Source organism: Sminthopsis crassicaudata, chromosome 6 (assembly GCF_048593235.1).
Source record: "Sminthopsis crassicaudata isolate SCR6 chromosome 6, ASM4859323v1, whole genome shotgun sequence".
NCBI classification, from domain to species: Eukaryota; Metazoa; Chordata; class Mammalia; order Dasyuromorphia; family Dasyuridae; genus Sminthopsis; species Sminthopsis crassicaudata.
Genome location: NC_133622.1, coordinates 199,210,659 through 199,231,449, shown reverse-complemented (window position 1 = coordinate 199,231,449; position 20,791 = coordinate 199,210,659). Strand labels below are relative to the sequence as shown.

The window sequence follows — 20,791 nt, the reverse complement described above, 5'->3', positions numbered from 1 at the left end:
GATAAAATTTAATAAGACTTGACAACTTATTGGATATGAGAATCAAAGATGACTCTGTGATTTCAAACCTGGGGAATAAAAAAGTATAGTGATGCCTTCAAAGGAAATAAAGAAGCATAGAAGAAGTTTAAGGAAGATGAATTCTGATTAGAACATATTTAAGAACACTCACTTTCAGAAGAAAAATGGTAATACCAGGACGGAGTTTAGGGAAGAGTGTAGGGCCTAACACACAGATTTGGGAATCATTTGCATAGAGATAATAAGTGAATCCAAGAGAATACTAAAGGATGTTGAGATGAGAGAAGATGTTCAGAGATGGGAGATGAATAATCTAGCAAATAAGTAGTGAAGACAAACATAATAAATTAAAGAGCATCGCTATTATAGATCCAAATGAATATCAGAAGTGAAATATTCTAAGTTCTGTGTGTGTGTACGTGTGTTTGTATGTGTGTATATGTCTGTCTTTTCCTCCCTCCCTCCCTACCTCTCTTTCTCTCTCTCTCATTCTCTCTGTCTGTCTCTATGTCTGTCTCCTCCTTCCCCCAGTCACTTTGCCTAGTAGTTTAAAACCACATACTGGATATTAAGTTCCTATAACACATACACCCCAGGGACCCTTTTTATATTTCCACAGCACTTAGTTTAGTGTCATTAAATATTCAATTAATACTATTGGTTTGATTTAACATCCTAAGAAATCAAGACTAAAATTTTTTCTCAGAGCTCAATCATAACCATGTTCAGGGCAATGTGATTCCTTATGCAGGTAGAAAGCCCTACAGAATTCACACCATTGATTCCTATGTGCCAACCTGAGTAATTCACGATAAAACTGAATTCTCTCAGTGCTTTCCTGAGTAAGGAGTGTGGCAAGGCTTCTTTCATCTTACCCTGTGGGAAAGAAAAAGTCTCTGTTCCCAGCCTTCTTTTTGAATGAGGTTGAGTCCTCCTCCTGAACTGCCCAGGGCCAGCCACTTTCGAGACACAGCTATACTTGTGCACTGAAAAGACAAATCAATCAATCAATCAACCAACAAGAATTTCTTAAGCAAGCTTTTACTATATGCTGTGGGTACAAAGAAAACTAAAAATAGTACTTGATTTCAAAGAAATTGCCTACTAACAATGTAGGCAATATGTCGATTAGTAGGCATACACAAGATACATACAGGAAAAAAAAAAAGAAATAGTGATAGAAGCAAAGGTGTTTGTAACTAGGAGGAAGAAAGGGAAAAGACTTCCTGTACAGATGGTCTTTGAGCCACCTATTATGTGCTAGACACTGTGGTAGGTGCTAGAGGAAACAAATACAAAAAGTGAAAGTTCCTGAACTAAAGAAGCTTATAATCTATGGAATCAAAATTTGTATAACCATAGACACCTAAACAAACTACATTATCAGAACGGTAATCAATACCCTTTTTTTCCACAATCTATTACCCACCTAATTTCTTATTCTGAAACAAGCCTACTAAATAACTATTACTAATAAAGTAATACTTTAGTAATATCTACAATGTAATATGGTATAATTATTTTGTGATATTTTATAGTCAATCATGTTTCCTATTTTCTAAAACAGCAAAAAAAGTTATTAAATTTGGTTCAATAAATTTTTTTAAGAACCTTCTTTGCACAAGGTACTAAAAGAATGAAATTCTTCTCCTTAAGATAGTAGCTACCATCCACGGAGCAGGAAGATGTTGAAGTGGGTCATATATATAGATATATAGATCCATACCATACCATATCTATAGATATGGTAAAGTATGATAAGGGCAAAGGAAAAAGACAGACAAAACACTCTCAGAAAATCTGAGAAGAAAAAAAACCCATTTAATTGGCAAAAGGGTTTTAAAAGTAGATATAAGGGAAGCTGACACCAGAGCTGAGCCTTGAAAGAAGAACAGCATGATGACAGGGACAGGCATGTTAGGAGTTTTTACCAAGCCTATGAGAAAGTTCCCTAAAAATTCAGGGATGAGACAGCTGCTGATCTGGGTGAAATAGCTAGCAATCCAGTCTGTGCTCAGGTAGCAGGCAACATGGTAAAAAGGCACATCAAAGTCAAAGTGGGAAGGCTTTAAATATTGGGCTAAGGTATTCCATTTTACCCCATGGGAAATGGAAATTTAAAATGAAATAACCACGAAGCATTCAAATTCAAAATCACAACATCTAATATGTCCAAATTAGAATCTATTACCTTCCCTGTGAAAGGTCTGCCTCACCATCCTGGCAGTACTAAGTTCACAACTTTAGGGATGTCCTCAACTCATTCTCTATTACTTGCCAATTCTACTAACCCAACATTTTTCTGACCCCTTCTCTCCACTCATACAACCACCATCCTATTTTACTCTCAGCAGCCCTCAACTTCAAAAGTGTACTCTATGCTTTCAATCTATTCCCCAATTCATCCTCCATTACTGCCAAACTAACTTTCCTAAAACACAAGTAACCATGCTACTCACCTATCCAAGAATTCTCAGTCATTCCCTATTACCTAATAAGTCAAAATGGAAACTCCTCAAGTTGGAGCTTAAAACTTAGTCAGTCTGGCTACAGTCTATATTTCCAGAGTTATCTCATTTTAGACACTTTCCATTACAGTCAAATTGGCCTACTAGCTATTCCCCAAAACCAGTATTCCCTGTCTCCCTTCAGACATTCATGTCTGACATTCTTAGAATATATTCTTTCTTCTTTGTCTCTTAATAACTTTAAACTTTCTTCAAAGCTCAAGTGAGCTGCCCCACTTCCATGAAGCCTTTCCCAACCACTCTTAAAACTATCTTCTAGTTTCCCCAGACCATCTTTGGCAGAACAGAAGCTCATGAGGGCAACAGCTAATTCTCATTCTACCTTTGGATTTTCAGTTCCTAGCAGAGGGTCTTGTAAACAATAGGTTTTTACTAGATGCTTATTGAATTGAACCTCTAAAGGGAAAAACTATCTATATCAAATAATTACTCAAAAGAACAGAAAGATCCTCAGGATCAGAAGGATATAAAGCATTTCTAAGTAAGAATCATTGCTTAAACATAAAGTGAAAGGCAAATAATGTATTTGCTACATGATGCATGCAGATCATTGAAAATACTCAACAAAAGTTAAATTTAAATTGATGATCTCACATCATGTAACAAAAATGAACTCTTCTCCCAAACATTTAGCATTAAAACTGTTTAGTATATTAAAAAAGAAAGAAAGAAAGAAAGAAAGAAAGAAAGAAAGAAAGAAAGAAAGAAAGAAAGAAAGAAAGAAAGAAAGAAAGAAAAGAAAGAAAGAAAGAAAGAAAGAAAGAAAGAAAGAAAGAAAGAAAGAAAGAAAGAAAGAAAGAAAGAAAGAAAGAAAGAAAGAAAGAAAGAAAGAAAGAAAGAAAGAAAATACTCAACAAAAAGCTCACCTTCAAGCGACTGGAATCCAACCTGAGAGCAGATAGCAATGGATCCAAAGACTCAAATTCTGCCAGGACATGGCTGGAGGACTCTGGTATTCCTGGAACCAAAGTCATCTGGCTAGTAAGGGAAACTGGTAGGTATACAGTATTCCTCACTATGGAGCTGAACCTGAAAAGATACAACAAGGGAGGCATATTTGCTCAGAAAACATTCATTCTAATGCCTCAAATAAGAAAGGAGGAATCTAAGGCCTAGAAAAGTTAGATGTCATGCACAGAATAAGTAGCAGAACCAAAACCTAAACCTTAATCAATATTTTTTTTTTTGGCTAAGGCAATTGGGGTTAAGTGACTTGCCCAGGATCACACAGATAGACAGTGTTAAGTGTCAGAGGTCAAATTTGAACTCAGGTCCTCCTGACTTCAGGGTTGGTGCTCTATCCACTGCGCCACCTAGCTGCCCTACCCTAGTCATTTTTTCAGTTACATCTCACTCTGTGGCTTCAATGATTTTCTTGGCAAAAACAGTGGAATAGTTTGCTATTTCCCTGCCTGGCTCATTTTACAAATTGGGCTAAATGGCCTGCCCAGTGTCCCATAGCTAGGAAATGAGCCGAATCTTCACAACCTGAGTACCATGGCTCCAACCTGACAGGGGGCCACCACCCTCACTGAGGAAGAGCAGCCCATGGGTGAGGACAGACAGACAGGGGCCTGGGCAACCTCACATTCCTACTGCTCAACCAAGATGACACCCAAGTGCTACAAGAGCTGAGGGCCAAGTAAGCACTAAGTGATGAAGCATTTTTCTCTCCTCAAAATGCATCAGATCTGACAAGTTTCAAAGAAGGTGAGTGCCGAGGTATCGCTGAATACAGATACATATACATATGTGTATGTATATGTGTGTATAGATATAGATTTATATTTCTCCCCATTTTTACTGAATTTCCCCTTTCTTCAAAAATTAGGATAGTAATCTAGCTGTATGAATCTGGACAAGTCACTTAACTCTGACAGTCTTGAAAAATAATAATAACAATAATTTGTGGTATTGAATTTATCCAAGACTGGCCAGATATAAGCTTTTGGTTCTAATTCAGGATTATCTAATGGAATTCAATCCACTGATCCATTTTTCTATTTTTGATCCAGTACCAGTTGATTCTGACAATTACCATTTTTAGAATTTTATATCTGTAACATGTAAAAAGCTCAAGATACACAATTTCTGGGTATTAATTATTTTATCAATCATGCTAGCAATCATTAATAAAATGAGTCAGTGACACTCTGCCAAAGAACTCTGGTGGAATCCACTAAACACTTAAATGCCTTAGGAAAAGTGGGCATTCCTGAGAGAGATAATCAACTGAAGGGTTAAGAAATAATAAGAATATTATAATGAGGGTATGAGGGGAAGGTGATGCTGATTACTCAGTATTGGTCAATGAGACTTCTCTATACCATATCAACTAGTCCAAGGTAATGGGGTAAAAGAGAGAATCCACTTTTCCCTAGACCTATCTGAGTAAAACATAATAGGCTGGTATCCATCAATTCATCTAAATTTTTTCTTTTTCCTTTTGAACAAATCTGATGAACTCCCTTGCATTATCAGTCCTGCACTTCAAAGGCTGCCTAAATAATCCATGGGAGCTACTTTCTGAATGAGGAATCAGAAAAACCTTAGTCTTGATTTAATAAGTGGTTACTAACAAAAGAGAGAAATCATTTCTCTTATAGTCAAAAGTTGAAGTTCCTTTTTTTTTCTTTGTAATTCCCTAGCACATTCTTACCCTCTCATTCATACATATAAAAGTTATCATTTTATGTAATTCTATGAAGTAGCCCACTAATTTTTTAAAATTAGTATTGCATTAAATTTGTAAATTGAGTTTTGTTTTTAAACTATATTAACATACACTTATATCTTGAACCTCTCTCCAATTTAATTTATTTTTAAGTTAATTCTTTATTTTTATTAAAAATGTTTTATAGTTGTTATTATGTCAGCTTTGTACATATCTTAGCAGATTAAAGCCCAAGTACTTTATCAATTTGCCTGATTTTTAAGTGAAATATAGAAATGCTACTCATTTGAAAGGATGTTACAGCTGATATTTATGAAGGACTTTCAAGTTTGAACACACATATCAAATCTCATTACTTACCTTACAATAATTCTGTGAAATAGGCAAAGATGAACCTAAATTTCAGGAAGTGTAAGTGGCTGACCCTCAGTAACACAACTGATGTCAAAGGTGGGATTTAAATGTCACCTTCTACTAGAAACATGCCTAATCCCAAAGGTTGGTATCTCTTATCCAAACTATCTTTCTTTGTCCTCATTGAAGACCTTTGACAACTTGGCTCAAAACTTGCTAAAAAGCACAAGAACAAGTACACAGCCTTGTTTCACTCCATTGGTGACTGGAAAAGCTCGAGAGCATTGTCCATTGTCCAGAACCCAGTCAAGCATGCCATCAAACTGACCTACTATGCTGATGAACTTCACTGGGTAATCACATTTTGACATAATTTTCCATACATCTTCACAACTAAAATGGAAAGAGTGCACGATCTTTTATATGCAGATGATTGTACATTCAATGCAGCCTCCAAAGCTGAGATGCAACAAAATGCAACATCACTTCTCTGCGGCTTGTGCTAGTTTTGGCCTAACAACAAAAAAACACAGGTCCTCCATCAGCCAGCAAATTATAGCAAACGGTGAAGTTCTGAATGCCATGGATAAGTTCTCTTACCGTGGCAGTGTACTTTCCAGAGATGGTCATATTGATGATGACATTGATATACACATTGCCAGAACCAGCTCAGTGTTTGGGAGGTTCAAAAGGAGTGTGGGGAGAGGAGAGGTGTTAGAGACTATCACACTGAAGGTCTGCAGAGCCATTGTGCTGACCTCACTGCCGTATGCCTGTGAAACCTGGACAGTATGCCAGAGCCATGCCAGGAAACTGAATCGTTTCCATTTGCATTGTCTTAGGAAGATTCTGAAGATCACCCGGCAGGATGAGATCCCAGACGCTGAGGTCCTTTCTCAAGCTGAACTGACAAGCATTCCAACTCTACTGCAGAGAGTGCAACTCCAAAGGGCTGGTCACATCACTCAAATGCCAAATATATGCTTGCCAAAAATATTATTTAAGTAGCACTCACAAGATGAGCAGAAAAAGTGTCTCTCTTAAAAACTTGATTGTATTGTATCACACCAGAGACACTGGCACAAGACCACCCAGCATGGTGTACCCTCGTCATAGGTGCTGTGCTCCATGAGCAGAACCGAACTGAATTTGGTCAGAAGAAACTCGAAATGTGCGAAGTGAGAGAAGCCATCCACCTCAAATGTTCATAGGCACTATTTGTGATCAACCTGTAGCAGAGCATTCTGAACTTGTATTGGTCTGATCAGCTACAGCTGAACACACTGTAACTTGACTCTAAGAGCATATATGAGCGTCCTAGGTCCCTAATCCTATCACACTGAGTTCTAATAGGTGAGCTTTAGATTAATTCATCTGAAACTAGGTCCCAGCAGTCATTTCTGTTGCAATGCTGCTTGCACTATGGGCCATTCTCCTAATCCCCCATTTACCTAAATATTGAACTCTAACCCCTGGATGCAAATTGTGAGGGGTGAGCTTCTTGGTCAAATCAGGTCTCCACTCACTTCTAATTGCCCTTTATGTGCTATCTTCACTTATATTCTATGCTATATTATATAATATATTATGTAACAATATTGCATAATATATTATACTCTGAGTTCTTTTAGGAAGAGGACACTATCTTGTATTTGTATCCCTGCTTTAGCACAGTGCTTAGCACAACCAAAATGCTTAATAAGTAAATGTTTTATCACTCATTCATTCATTATTGACAGTTTGACTGAAATTGAGATTTTTCTCTCTTCCTCACTTCCTTCTAATGTCTTGCTGAAGTTATTTTTAAATCTTTTTAAGTGACTTGGATTTTCTACCTCGATCATCCACACATAAATATTTTAACTTCTTATTATCTACCACCCTTTAGATTCTATCAAGGTTGTTCAAAGTAGCACAGAGAACACTGATTTATGTAGGTTAGTCTGGGACTACAGGATGTAGCAAGGAGTTACCTAGCTAATAGGAATTATGTAAGGGAAGAGCCATCCTAGTTTAAAATTTGCATATTTTCAGACAAGTTGCCAGTACTATCTACCTCTAGCCCAAAAACACTTTTATCACTCTTATAAACTTCTCTGGCTTTCACTGTGCTTCCATAATACTGATGCCACTTTCTGCCTTTAACCCTTTATCTGAATATTGCTTTGTCTTGCCATTATGATGTCCTATGTCTAATTCCCTAATTTTATTTTATCTTCTTTTGCCAATTCTGCTTTTCTGGAAAATCTTAAAAATAGCAGTAGTTTTTTTAATGCCTAGAACACATATAATTAATTTGTTATATTCCTGAAACATTACCTATGTAAAGATTGAATTTTTATTTTTTCTGTATTGTCAATTTTTTGACAATTGACAATTGTAACTTCAATTTTTCTGTTTTCAAAACTTTGGAAAAATATTTTTGAATGGCTTCCTGAAAGTTAAAGACCAAATAATTCTCTCTCAACTTCTCTGGAAATCTCAGATTTCCTCTCCCTGATTTGTCCTCAAAATCTGTACTCCAACATTATTGCTTTCAAATCTTTCCGTCTCACTAATAGAGGTGATCCAAGGATCTCGAACACTGCACCACAAAGTACAAGCCATGGCAGGTTCTGCTGTTGGAAAAGCTTTAAGTACAGCCCTAGTTAAAAAAAAAAAAAAAAAAAAAAATCTACGCTTGCTTTCTAAGGAAAAGACTAGCTAAGTCCAAAGAGACTCCTCACCAAGAGGTTGGTTATAAGATGAATTCTTTATTTATCATTATAATTTTAAAAAGGAAAAGGTAAGGGAAAGGAGAAGGGAAAATATATACCCAACTGAATGCAGAATTCCAAAGAACAATGAGAAATAAGGCTTTCTTAAATAAGCAATACAAAGAAATAGAAGAAAAACTAAAATTGTGAATATGTAACATTTCCTTAAAAAAATTAAGATATATCAAGGAAATGTTTCATGCAAAAATGAGCAAAACACTAAAAACAGACAATATAACAAATAAACAACATAAATAAATAAAACAAAAGCAGAATAAATTAAGAGGGGGCAAGAATATACCAAAGAACTACATAAAACAGATTTTAACATCACCAATAACTGATAACATAGATAACAACAATGTGGTGACTAACTTAGAGTCTAACATCCTGAAGACTGAAGCCAAGGGGGCCCAAGAAAACATTCCAAACAATAAGGCTAGTGGAGGTGACAAGATTCTAGCTAAGCTAATCATAAAAGATAATGCTGTTAAAACGCCAGCAAATTTGAAAGTCAATGATAGATATTGCATTGGAAAAGATCACATTAGGTTTACCAACCTAAAAAAGAACAATGTTCAAATTACCAAAGAATTACACTCATTTCTCATACCAGCAAGGTTATGCTTAAGATTCTGAAAGCTAGACTTCAGCAGTATGGGATCAAGAACAACCAGAAAAGCAGGCTGGTTTTTAAAAAGGAATAGGAACTAGAAAACAAATTGCCAACATCTTTGGATTATGGAGAAAGCAAGTGGGTTCCAGGAAAAAACATGTATTTCTGCTTCATTGACTACAGTAAAGTCGTTAACTGTGTATCAAAATAAAATGTGGCAAGTTCTCAGTGAAAGCATCATATCTACTTCCTTGTCTCCTGAGGAATCTTTCCTCAAGTCAAGAAATAACAATTAGAATCGAACATAAAACAACTAGTTCAAATCAAAAATATGTTTGTACATATAAGTCTCATCATTGTATGCCACAACAAAATTATATGATGATCAATTTTGATGGATGTGGCTCTCTTCAACAATGAGATGGTACAGATTCAGTGATGGAGAGAGCCACCCACACCCAGAGAAGACTATGGGAACTGAATGTGGACCACTACATAGCATTATCACTCTTTCTGTTATTGTTTGCTTGTATTTTGTTTTCTTTCTCAGTTTTTTTCTTGATCTGATTTCTCTTGTGCAGCAAGAATAACTATGTATACATATATTGGATTTAACTTATATTTCAACATATTTAACATGTATTAGACTACCTGCCATCTAGGGGAGGGGGTGGGGGAAAGGAGGGAAAATCTGCAACAGAAGGTTTTGCAAGGGTCAATGTTGAAAAATTACCAATGCATATTTTCTAAATAAAAAGCTTTGATTAAAAAAAAAAAAAAAAAGAAAAATTATCCATGCATGTTTTGAAAATAAAAGGCTTTAATAAAAAAGGAGAAAAAAAGAATATAAGATATGAAGACAATACCATTCTGATGGCAGTGAAGAATTAATAAGACTTTTGATGAGAATAAAAAAGGAGTGTACAAAAGCTAGTTTGAAGTTTAACATCAAAAAAACTAAGACCTTTGCAAATAGTCTCATCATTTCCTGGTAAAAGGAGAAATGGAAGCACCATCTCACTTTATATTCCTGGCTCCAAAAAGTACTGCAGATGGAGACTGCGAACATGAAATTAAAAGATGCTAACTCCTAGGGGCAGTGCAGAGAGCATCAGCCCTGAATTCAGGAGGATCTGAGTTCAACTCTAACCTCAGACACTTAACATTTCCTGGCTGTGTGACCCTGGGCAAGTCACTTGACCCCAACTTCGTGGGGGGGGGGGAGAGGAGATGTTTACTCTTTAGAAGGAAAGCTATGGCAAATTCGCATAGCATACTAAAAGCAGAGACATTATCTTGCTGATATGTTCTGTATAATCAAAGCTATGGTTTTTCCAGTAACAATGTATGACTATCAGAGTTGGACTATAAAAAAAAACTGAGCATCGTAAAATCAACCCTTTCAAACTGTGGTGCTAGAAAAGATTTTGGGGAGTCTCTTGGACAGTAAGGAGGTCAAATCAGTCAATAATTTAAAGAATTCAGGCTATTCACTAGAAGGTCAAGCACTAAAGCTGAAGCATAATACTTTGTCCACATATTAAGATAAGACTCATTGGAAAAGACTCAGATGTTGAGAAAGACCGAAGGCAGAAGGGGAATGTAGAAAACAAACATGAACTTGGACAGACTTCAAGAGAGAGAGGGTAGGATGAAGAGCCTAGAGTGCTTTGGTTCAGGGGATCACAAAGATCAAATACACAGCAGGATATGTTCCTGTATTAAAAGATGTTTAACAAAATAAAAATACAAAATAACATCAGTAATGTTAACATGTAGCTTTCTAATTTAATATGCAAATACGGAATCCTGATGACGGTTTAGTGGCTCTGTACCCTGGACTATTGGAAAAACATCCTAACTAACCTTGAAGTTAATAGTACCAAAACACAGATCTCATCATGTCACACACATTCTCTTTTTAAATTTTCATTTAGAAGATTTAGGGACTTCATATTGCTCTTAGAATAAAATACCAAATTTTCTGTCTGGTTTTTAAGGTTGTCTAAAATCTTAGCTTCCACCTTCTTTCTAATACTTTCAAATCACAAGCCCTTCTAGCACTGTGCCTCCCAGTCAATTTATGTTCTTCATTTTGCCTTTATCACTTTCACTTCTACAGGAGGGAGGGAAACAGAATCTCAGACATAGTTAAGCGTGTTAAATGCTGACATAAGATTGGACAGAAATGAATAATTTGCTTCCCCATTCTGCAGAATCAGAAAGAATGGTATTTAGTCATCACAATTATGTGGTTTAAAACAGTAGTTTCTAAGGAAGCTCAAGAATCACTTTAAACATTTCTGTTCCCAAAAATGTGTTTAATATGGTCAAAAACTTGATTAGTTAGAATTTCAGGGAAGTTGGGGGGAGAGCGAAGGCCGGCTGGGTGTAAGGCAGGAGCAAAACTACTCCCAAGTTTAATGAAGCATTTATAAGAATAAACAGAAGTCTCTCCTTTTAAAAGGATAAAAATCGAACTTCTCGGTGGAGGAGTGTGGGAGACTCCAGCACTTAAGGAAACGTGGAGTGTCCCCTTTAAGGACCGACCGCCGAGCTGGACAGGAATAAGGCTGGAATTGACAGCCTCGTTACGTGACGTGACGGGCATCTCCAGTAAATACAGATAACAAAGCAGAGCCAGAAATTCTCTCATCCCCACCATTTAGTCAGAGTCAACAAAACCCCGGATGCCGTAAGAGTAACGGTCTGGAGGTAACAGGCCCTTAGGCTATAATAGGGTAACCCAGCCAGACCGGGCGAGAGCTAAACTTCACTTCCTGGCGGGCCGGGGGGGTCTAAGCCGCTCCGTTAGGTTAAAGCCCGAAGAAGAGGAGTAGGAGAGGGGAAGTAGGAGGGGGCGGGAAGGAGGAGGAGAGCGAGGGAGGGCCAACTTCTCGGCCTAGAGGCTCCGGGCCCGAGCACCCCACCCTCCCCGGGAGTACTCAAGGGGCTTCTGAACACTCACCACACACTAGTAGTCTTAACAGACGGCCAGCTGGGTAGCTCTGGGGTCCAATTTCAGTCTCGCTGACGTTAGTCAACAGCGCCGGGCGCACAATCTTATACGTCATGGACGCTTCCCAGTCACCTGATGGGACGCGGCTCCTCCCGTGCGGTCCCTCCCCCTCGGGCCGAGGCCACGCTAACGCTCCCCCATGGCCTGAAGCCGCCGGGGGCCGGGAACGGGCCTGGCGCGAGCTAAGGTCTGAGAGGCGTCGCGGAGTGGAATCGTCTGGAGCCGCACCGGTAGCCGCGGGTCTCACTCCTGTCTGCAGTCGGAGAGAGGTGCCACGGAAGGAGAGCGTGAAGGTGGGAGGGCGGGGAAATCAAAAGTGTCATGGCGGCCGCGGTCCACCGTCACGTGGCCTCCTGGCTCCGCCTCGTCGCTTCCGGTCACGTGCCCCCCGTGTCCTCCCAGCCAGCTATGGAGGAGGTGAGATCCCCCAGCAGCGGAGGCGGTGGCGGCGGCAGGATCCTGAGCTCAGCCAGGCAGCGCCAGTGAAGAGCAGAGGGAAGAGAAGCTCGCCCCACCGACCCTTCCTCAGGGCCCGGGACGGGGCTTCTGCACGGTACGTCTACGGGGAGCCAAGTGGGGGCGGAGGATCCCCGAGCTGCCGAAGCGGGGCGCCTACCCTCGGGGGCGCTCCGACACGCGGCCCCAAGCGCCGCTCCTGGCCCCAAGCCCGGGAACCGCGGCCCAGCCTGCCCACCCCCGGGGAAGGAGCCGCCGCCGCCGCCGCTCCAGGGGCTCGAGGGGAGAGCTCGGAGCCTCGAAGAGCTGGGGCTGCCCCTGAGAGGCCCTCGGGCCCCGCGCCCTCGAAGGCAGGGGCTCTTGCCTGGAGTCCGGAAACTTAGTTTAGAAACATATTTTATACTTGCAGAGATGAGTCTATTTCAGTGTAATTGACTTGCTTTGTGTGGGCTTATGTAGCATAATTCTGAAGACCATAGGCTTCGCCCGAGGGGCTGCGACCCCCAAAAGGGGTGCCCGTTTAGCCCCTTCAGACCTCCTTCCCGGTCTTGGGCTTGTCCCAAGCTCGGTGTCCGAATGGAGGGGAGGCCCCCGGGAAAGAGGGGACCTTGGTGTAACGGCCTCGGGGACGCTCGAGCCCGGGAGGGAGTGCAGGGACGGCCCCCTAACAGTCGCCGAGGCCGGCTTTCCCACCTATCTCTCTATCCTAAAGCGGAGGGGCACGGGGGCCACTTTTCCTCGCCGAATCTTGCCCGAGAAACTGCAGAAATCCGGCCGGAATGATCCGCCCGAGGAAGCCGCTGTGTGAGCTCGGCGAAGTTTAGTTGGAGACGCTGAAGTATGTTGGGGGAGGGGGGATAAAAGTGTAAATAAAAGGTCATTCCGGCCATTGGGCCCGTATTGGCTCTTAAAGAAATGCGCTGATGTCCTCTTGCAGGTAGAGCCTCCAACTGAGCTCCCTCTGCCCTGCTTAAATCTCCGTGCATTCCAACCTTACTTGTGCCTGCTTTGCCAGCCCCCGGTCCGAGAGGCCGTCCCATTGTACGTCTCCCAATGGTTCTGTCCCCTTCTCCTTTACAATAAAATGCACTTGTCTTTAGCAAATCTCGCTCAGGTGTGAGTTTTGACTTTCTAGCCCCTCCCTTTCTGTCCCAGCAGGCTAAGGCTGTGTGGTCATTTATTCTCTTTTTAGGTAGCAATGCTGTGTAGCCTCTGCACCAGCCTACCTCTTCAGACTCGGTGTGATGTGGGTGTTCCTCCCTTTCTTCCCTTTGCCAAACTCACCCTTCCCCCAACCCCTTTGCTGCAGAATGAAAAGCCTGGTCCTGCAGTTACCTTTCTTGTTACTTAAAATAACTGGAGATTTTAATTACCATATTTGTAGGTAACGTTTTTTATTCTCTTTAATCTCATTAAAGAATGAATCAGTGTACTAATTTTTTGTGATCATCCTACTATTTTTTTCTATACCACCAAATAGAACTCTAGATGCAGAGCTTTTTATACTGGAAGAAATAATAGTCTTCTGCCAAAAATCAGCTTTCCTTTAGGGAAAAAAATGTAGCTAGCTTTCCCTTTTCTGTTACTAAAAGTGATATGAACAAAAGAAATTCAGAGATAGGAATTCCAGCGATTTCATATTGGCAATTTAGTATCATCCCCATATTAAATCATCATAAATAGCCATGTCTCGCATAATGTTTTCCTCCCAATAGGCATATGCCTCATTTTATACAACAAAAATATTCCTAAGTCTTGTGTGTAAATCAGATGTTGGTAATTATAATGGAAGAGCCTGAGTTCTAAGGACTTATTAGTCCTTTTGTTATATTACATAAGGTCATATTTTAGAATATGTGTTTTGGTTATATCAACATATGTAGAGTTTTCAGTGGAGTTTTTGGAAGTCATCCTTAAACTCTGAACGATGAGAGTGTTTGTTAAGTACTGTCCAAGAAACGATCTGGGGTGGGTCTTTTGACAAGTGTACCATAATATCTACCATTCAGAAGGCTAGAAATTATGATTCTAAGATGAGTAGTCTTTATACATAATAGATTATTAGCTTTGATGATTTTACATTGTATTATTTTCACATGTTGGTCCTGACAGGAAGTAATTTTCTAAATCAGAAAAGGATAGCGTCTGAACTTCACAGTTCTTTTCTTACTCCTCCAAGGTATGAACATACTAACGCACAAGATCTAAAGAATAGAATCATAGCCTTAAATAATCTGAAGACTAGATAATACCAAAGCAAGATTTGATTCTAGCTTCAGCCCTTTTTTCTTCTATGATGCTGAGGAGTACACCACAACCCAGCTATACTTTCTATTGGCCTTCTCTGTGGTGCCCTTTCAGGTTTCATGTTGCTGCTGCTGCTTATTAGTTCCCTTCCAAAGAGAAGATTGTTTCAGTGATTCCCCTACTCCTTGATATAGCACGTAAATTCTTACTATTCAAAGAGTTATTTACTTGCTTGTACAGCAGGGAATATATACAGTATGGTATATTTTCAGCACAATACGCAGTTGAGAGAAGAATTATAATCATAGGGCAAAAAGGTTAATCGTCCACAATTTACAAAGATTCTTAGAGTTTAAATCTAATCGTTTGCCAATCACAGCATATTTGTCATTTGTCTTAGATCGTTTTTGTACTTTTAATTCCATAATTGTGGAATCACCTGACTAAAGCAGTTTTGTGCATCTTTCTGGAAGTCTGCTTCCTCAGGGCTCCTTACTCTGTCATGTAAGGTTAAAAAAAAAAAAAAAAAAAAAAGGCACCTGGACTAAGCAGAACCTTCTCCTGCCTAATTGCTGGGGCTTCGTAAGTTTGCTGACCCTTAGCCTCCTATGGGAGGTTTTGTCAAATCCACTCTGTCCCTGAACTTATTTTCCATTGAAACAGGTTTCTTCCTTCTCTTTGCTACAAAGTTTCCTCTCCTGAAACAGGCTTTTTTTTTTTCCCCCATCAACCTATCTTATAATTGACCCTACTTATTCTGACTGATCATCTGAATCATATTTTGACTGTCACTGATTTAGCCATTTATGGGGAAAAAAAGTTGTGTTTTTAATCTATACAAACCTGTGGATAGGGCAACTAAATCCCTTCTGTGGTCCGAATCTTACCCTTACTCCATGGGTAATCCATATTTATTTGCTCTCTCATCCTGAACCTCTGCTTACAAGTGGACCTATTTCCTCTATCTGCTGAATCAAGCTAAGCAGCATTCTTCATACCACAGTTATCGATACATTCATTAACTCACCCCAAGATCAAGTTAATAGGCATTTGGATCTTTCCTCTTTGGGGACTGACCCATTATCTCACTAATCCTTTACTTTTCTCTGTTTTCAGAAGATAAAGCAGCCTTCCTTTTCCATGTTTAATCCTCAATTCTGTCACCTTCCTTCCCACAGGATTTTATAATTCTTCAGTCATTTCTGTTTTCACATCTTATCTCTTCTCTTTTACTATTATTATAGTCAATATTACTAATCACCTCTTTGACTATTTCCCAATCCTGGTTCTGCTCTAGACTGATGGATTGTTCATCTCTTTCCCCACACATGCCGTTTTCCTAAGATTTTGTCCTCAGCCTCTTCTCTGTCTTTGAACTTAGTGATAGCCATTCAGTTCCATTACTTCACCACTCCCATGAGCCCATTCCATATGCCTGCTGGATATCATTATATCAATACTTCAAATTCAATATGTTCAGAATTAATCTTTTCACTTAATTTTTCTCCAAACTTTCCATTTCTCTTTAAGGTACTTTTCACTTCAATCAAGCCCAGCCCTCAGGTTTCTTTGATTCTTTGTTTCTCATCCCCATTTCCAGCAAGTTGCAAAATCCTTTTGATTTTACCTCTGGTCTTTTGCATCCTTCCTCTTCCCTTGCATTCACTGCCATCACTCTGGTTCCAATCCATATCACCTTTCACTTAGATGGTTATAATAACCTCACACACCATTTTCAGTTTCTTTGTGTGATCTTTACACACCTGCCAAAAATGCTTACTGATTTTCTGAAATATTTACTTGTGTTTTGGTTACCTATTAATTCGTATAAATTAAGTTTTCAGCTTTTGGAGTCTGCCTTAGACCCTGCTTGGGTCTTGAACATAGAGCTAAGTGCTATCTAAGCAACTCTATTAAGGAACAATCTAGGGAATGCCTGCAATTCCTTTGGGATGGCCCCATTGGTTCTGTTAATTTTGAGCCATTATCCCTTGGGTCTTCTTGTGTTTCCTCTACATTCAAAACCCTTCAGTGAACTTCTTAACCTGCTATTTAGGGCAATGTTAATCTGGTTTCAATCTTTTCATCTTTTTATTTCACTTTATACCTGTTGTGTGTCCTACTGTACAACCAAATTGGACCTATAGCTACTTGCTAATCTGGCCTTCCTCCTCTCTTTCTTTCCACGTAGACCTTTCCATATACCTGAATGTACCACATCCATATCTCTCTGCAGATTAAAGACTCCCAAAGCTGCATAGTCAGTATTGTTTTCACTCTTTTGCTACTCCTGTCTGGATATAGCCTATCTTTACTTATAACTCAGCATACCCTGGACCTGGACATAGCCCCACAAACTTCACTGTTTTGTCACAAGGAAGGGAACAGCCATTTAGTAAAAGTCTAGTTTTGTGCCGTACACTGTGCTCAGCACCATACAAATTTATCTCATTTGATCTTCACAACTCTGTAAGATAGATGGTGTCATGTTCCCTACTTTGTGGTGGAGGAGACCAATCATATAGCTAGTGTCTGAGACTGACTTTGAATTGAGTTCTTCAGGACTCTATTGGGCCACCTCAGTGGTTACTGGCTCACCCAGGTTCATAACCCTATTTCAAGCCCTCCTTACTATTCACTGGGATTATTTTAATTGCTGTCTAATGCTTTTCTCTGCTTCCAAAACTTATCTAGCCTCTTGGCTGCCTCTAAGATAAAATTCAAAATTTCTTACCTTGGTATTTAAGATCTGTCACAGTTTGGGTTTGAGATTCCTCCCTTTCATAATGCTAGCCAAACTGAAGAAATGAGTTTTGTCCAGACTCACTGTGCCTTTATGCATTTCCTCCAGCTGGTAATCAAGTCTTTTCAGATTCCTAATCTTCCTTTAAGTCCAATTTAGATGCTATCTTTTTCTTAAAACTTTCCTTTATTCTCCCTTGCTGCCTACCCCTAGTCAAGTGTTCTATTTGTTCTGTGCAACACTGAGGTCAGTTGTGAGATACATTAAAAGATATTGTTAGCCTTATTTTACAAAATGAGAAACTAAAGTTCAGAGAATTTAAGTTATTTGCCTCTTTGAATATAGGTCTTCTAGATCTCCCAGCACTTTGCTTGTTTACAAGTTCTATCTTCCCCTCTCACCCATATACCCCAATAGGAAGCAATCTCTTTGAGGGTAGGACTATTTTGTTTTTGGTTATTTTATCCTTAGGGCTAAGAACAATCCCTTAAACATAGTAGTTGCTTAATAAAAGTAAATAGGTCAGGGAGGAGGGGAGGATAACTATTTCCTAGTGACCTTAAGAAAGTTATCCTTTACTTATAGCTAAACTCCTCTTGATTATTTAGTTCAACAAGCATCCAAGTGCCTGCTATGTACAAAGCATTCTGATACAAAAATGAAAAAGAAAAAATTAGTCTCCACACTAGAAACAACATTTTACTGGGGACTTTTAAAAAAAAAGTATACAGTTTATTTGAGAAGGAAGCACTAATAACTAGGATTCTTGTTTATGTAGTAGGTCTCTTTGGCAGTTTCTTGAACACAATGGACCTCTTCTCAGAATGTTTTTTAATGTATAAATTATAAAAGAAACCAATAATAATTGAGGTACGGGTATCAAAATTCTTAAATTTTGGAAAGGGGAAAGGGCATAGATTCCAAGTTAGGAACTCTGAACTAAGACTTTCCTTAGGAAGTGAACCATGAATTAACTCTTAAAGAAAACAGGGGATTTGTGGAGAATAGATATGATTTCTAGCCATGAAAGATGGTCTTTCTGCTGGGAGATGGGATTGGAGTATTATTCAAATTTAAGGAATGGTACCATAGCCATTGTAGCTGAAATTTAGAAGACTGGAAATGAAGTAATATGTAAGAAATCAGAAAAGGGTACGTGGGAGCCAAAGTAAAAAGATTTTTAATTTGTTTTTTGGGGGAAGTTAAGTATGAACAGTGGTTAGAGTAGCAAATCTGGCCTGAAATCAGGAAGATTCCTCTTCCTAAATTCAGATCTGGCCTCGGACATTTATAGGCATGACCTTCAAGTCACTAAACCCTGTTTGCCTTCATTTCCTCATCTGTAAAATGATCTTGCACAGAAAATGGGAAACTGTTCTACTATCTTTGCCAAGAAATCAAACCGTTCCTCTTTTTAACTGACTTTTGAGGACTTAAAAAGAAATAATGTATAATAAGTCAAAAAAAAGAAAGGTGGGAGCCAGATTAAAAAGGGTTTAAGGAGCAGCTAGGTGCCACAGTGGATAGAGCACTAGCCCTGAAGTCAGGAGGACTTGAGATCACATCCAGCCTCAGACACTTAATATTTACTAGATGTGTGATCCTGAGCAAGTCACTTGAACCCAATTGCCTTGGAAAAAGAAAAGAGTTTAAATAATAAATTGAAATTTATATTTTATCATGAAGGTAGCCATTGGCAATCACTGAAGAATGTTGGAAGAGGAAAAAATAGCAACAGGAGTCAAATAAATAAATAAATCAAATAAGAGGCTGTTGCTTGTAGCAATAGTGATATTGGCAAAATCTACAAAACTTGATTGGATGATAGGGAAGCATTGTGGGAAAAGTTTAAAGTCTAGAATGACTAAGGTTGTTGCAAGTGTAGATGACTAGAAGGATAGAAGGACATTGAAGCCCTCAACAGAAATAGAAGTTGGAAGAACAGGCAAGTTTAGGGGGAAAGAATTCTCTTTTAGATATATAGATATACTAAGTTTGAGCCACAAGCAGGATCTGCAAGTCAGATTTGCAGCAGGAAGCTAGTGATTTGGGAATGGAGTCCAGAAAAGAAATTAAAGTTAGAATATAATTTGAAAATCATCAATATGGAGATGATAGTGAACCTATGAGAATAGATATGAAATGCTATAGAGAACAGACCCCAGATAATATCACAGAAAACACATATATGCATACATATATATGCACAATATTTAAGTGTGAGTGCCTTTTTCATTCATAACTTCAAGCCATCTGTATCTTTGTGATCCTTTGTAAATTAAATATTGGAATAATGATCTTCCCAAACCCCTGGATTAAGTTTGATGAATCCTGAATGAACAAGACTTCCTCTATATCCACTCAACCCTAGGAACAGCCACAACCATATTGCTGGACCTCATTGGGATTTCAGTACAACTTCTTTATGATTTCACTTATCTCACTTAAGCCTTCCAACCCTTTGTCTCAGTCTTTAGTCCATCTTTTTTCTACCTGTTTAACAACCTTACTTCTGCTTTTACTTCCCTACCTGCTCAATATGAACCATTTCATTATAGTTTCCACTGACACTGTAAATTGCCTTACCTCCTGACTTTTTCCCACATCTTTCTTAATCCCCAGCCTTCCACAATTTCCTCATGTGTTTTTTAAGCTTCACTTGAGACACAGAGAAAAGTGGTCCCTATGGAAACGCATGTCCAACTTGTAATTCCACTTATTAGATGTGCAAGCAAGTCACTTAAACCTAGGAAGCCTTATTTTTCTTCAGTCATAAAATTGGCCTAATCCCTGTTACACTTAATCTCATGGGATTGTTGGGGCAGTCAAATTGAGTAAAAGTATATATTATGCTAGATTAGAAACAGGTTTGTTCTGACAAAGTTAATATACTAGAAAATACAGTTGTGCGTGATTTTGTCCTCAGAAATAGCCCTGCTGGGCTATACAAACACACACACATTTCTGGCATTTAACTATATGACTACCTCAGCTCTCCAATGTTATCCTATAAGGTGTTTTGCTATTTCACATCTGTGAACTTCCCTATATTTAATAAACCCTCATTCAGCATCCCAAAACATTTTTAAGTATCTTGATTCAAAAATGCCAAGCACTATATGCAAAAGGAGCTTTAAGGATTGAGGAGAAGAACCTTGAAAAAACAAAAACATCTTGAAGGAAAGAAGAGAACATGTGTTATCTCCTGAGCAACAGGGCGATTTCAAATAATCCTTTATTCACCCCTTCACAATAACTCAAAAGCTACAACCCTTCCAATACCCACAGCCACAAGAAAACCTCATGTCCTTGTCAAAGTAAAATACCATATTTTATTTCTTGAAACAGTAGGTGCTGTTGAGTGGAGGAGGCTTGGT

At 39.0% G+C, this 20,791-nt stretch overlaps 2 protein-coding genes across 3 annotated transcripts in view; one reads left to right on the top strand and one right to left on the bottom strand.

Annotated features, from left to right (window-relative positions):
• HPS5 (HPS5 biogenesis of lysosomal organelles complex 2 subunit 2) overlaps positions 1-12,049 on the bottom strand; it is a 45,642-nt gene extending 33,593 nt beyond the window's left edge. For both annotated transcript variants that reach the window (XM_074272542.1, XM_074272543.1), the window contains exons 1-3: positions 11,918-12,049; positions 3,416-3,578; positions 897-1,007 (exon numbers count right to left, since the gene is read on the bottom strand). In XM_074272542.1, coding sequence (XP_074128643.1) covers positions 897-1,007; positions 3,416-3,523 — 219 coding nt within the window. In that variant the 5' untranslated portion in view covers positions 3,524-3,578; positions 11,918-12,049. The remainder of the gene's footprint in view (positions 1-896; positions 1,008-3,415; positions 3,579-11,917) is intronic.
• Positions 12,050-12,289: 240 nt separating this feature from the next.
• The window catches only part of GTF2H1 (general transcription factor IIH subunit 1), a 30,933-nt gene continuing 22,431 nt past the window's right edge, over positions 12,290-20,791 (top strand). Inside the window, exon 1 of the mRNA XM_074272544.1 lies at positions 12,290-12,521. The gene's annotated coding sequence lies outside the window, so the exon portion shown is untranslated. The remainder of the gene's footprint in view (positions 12,522-20,791) is intronic.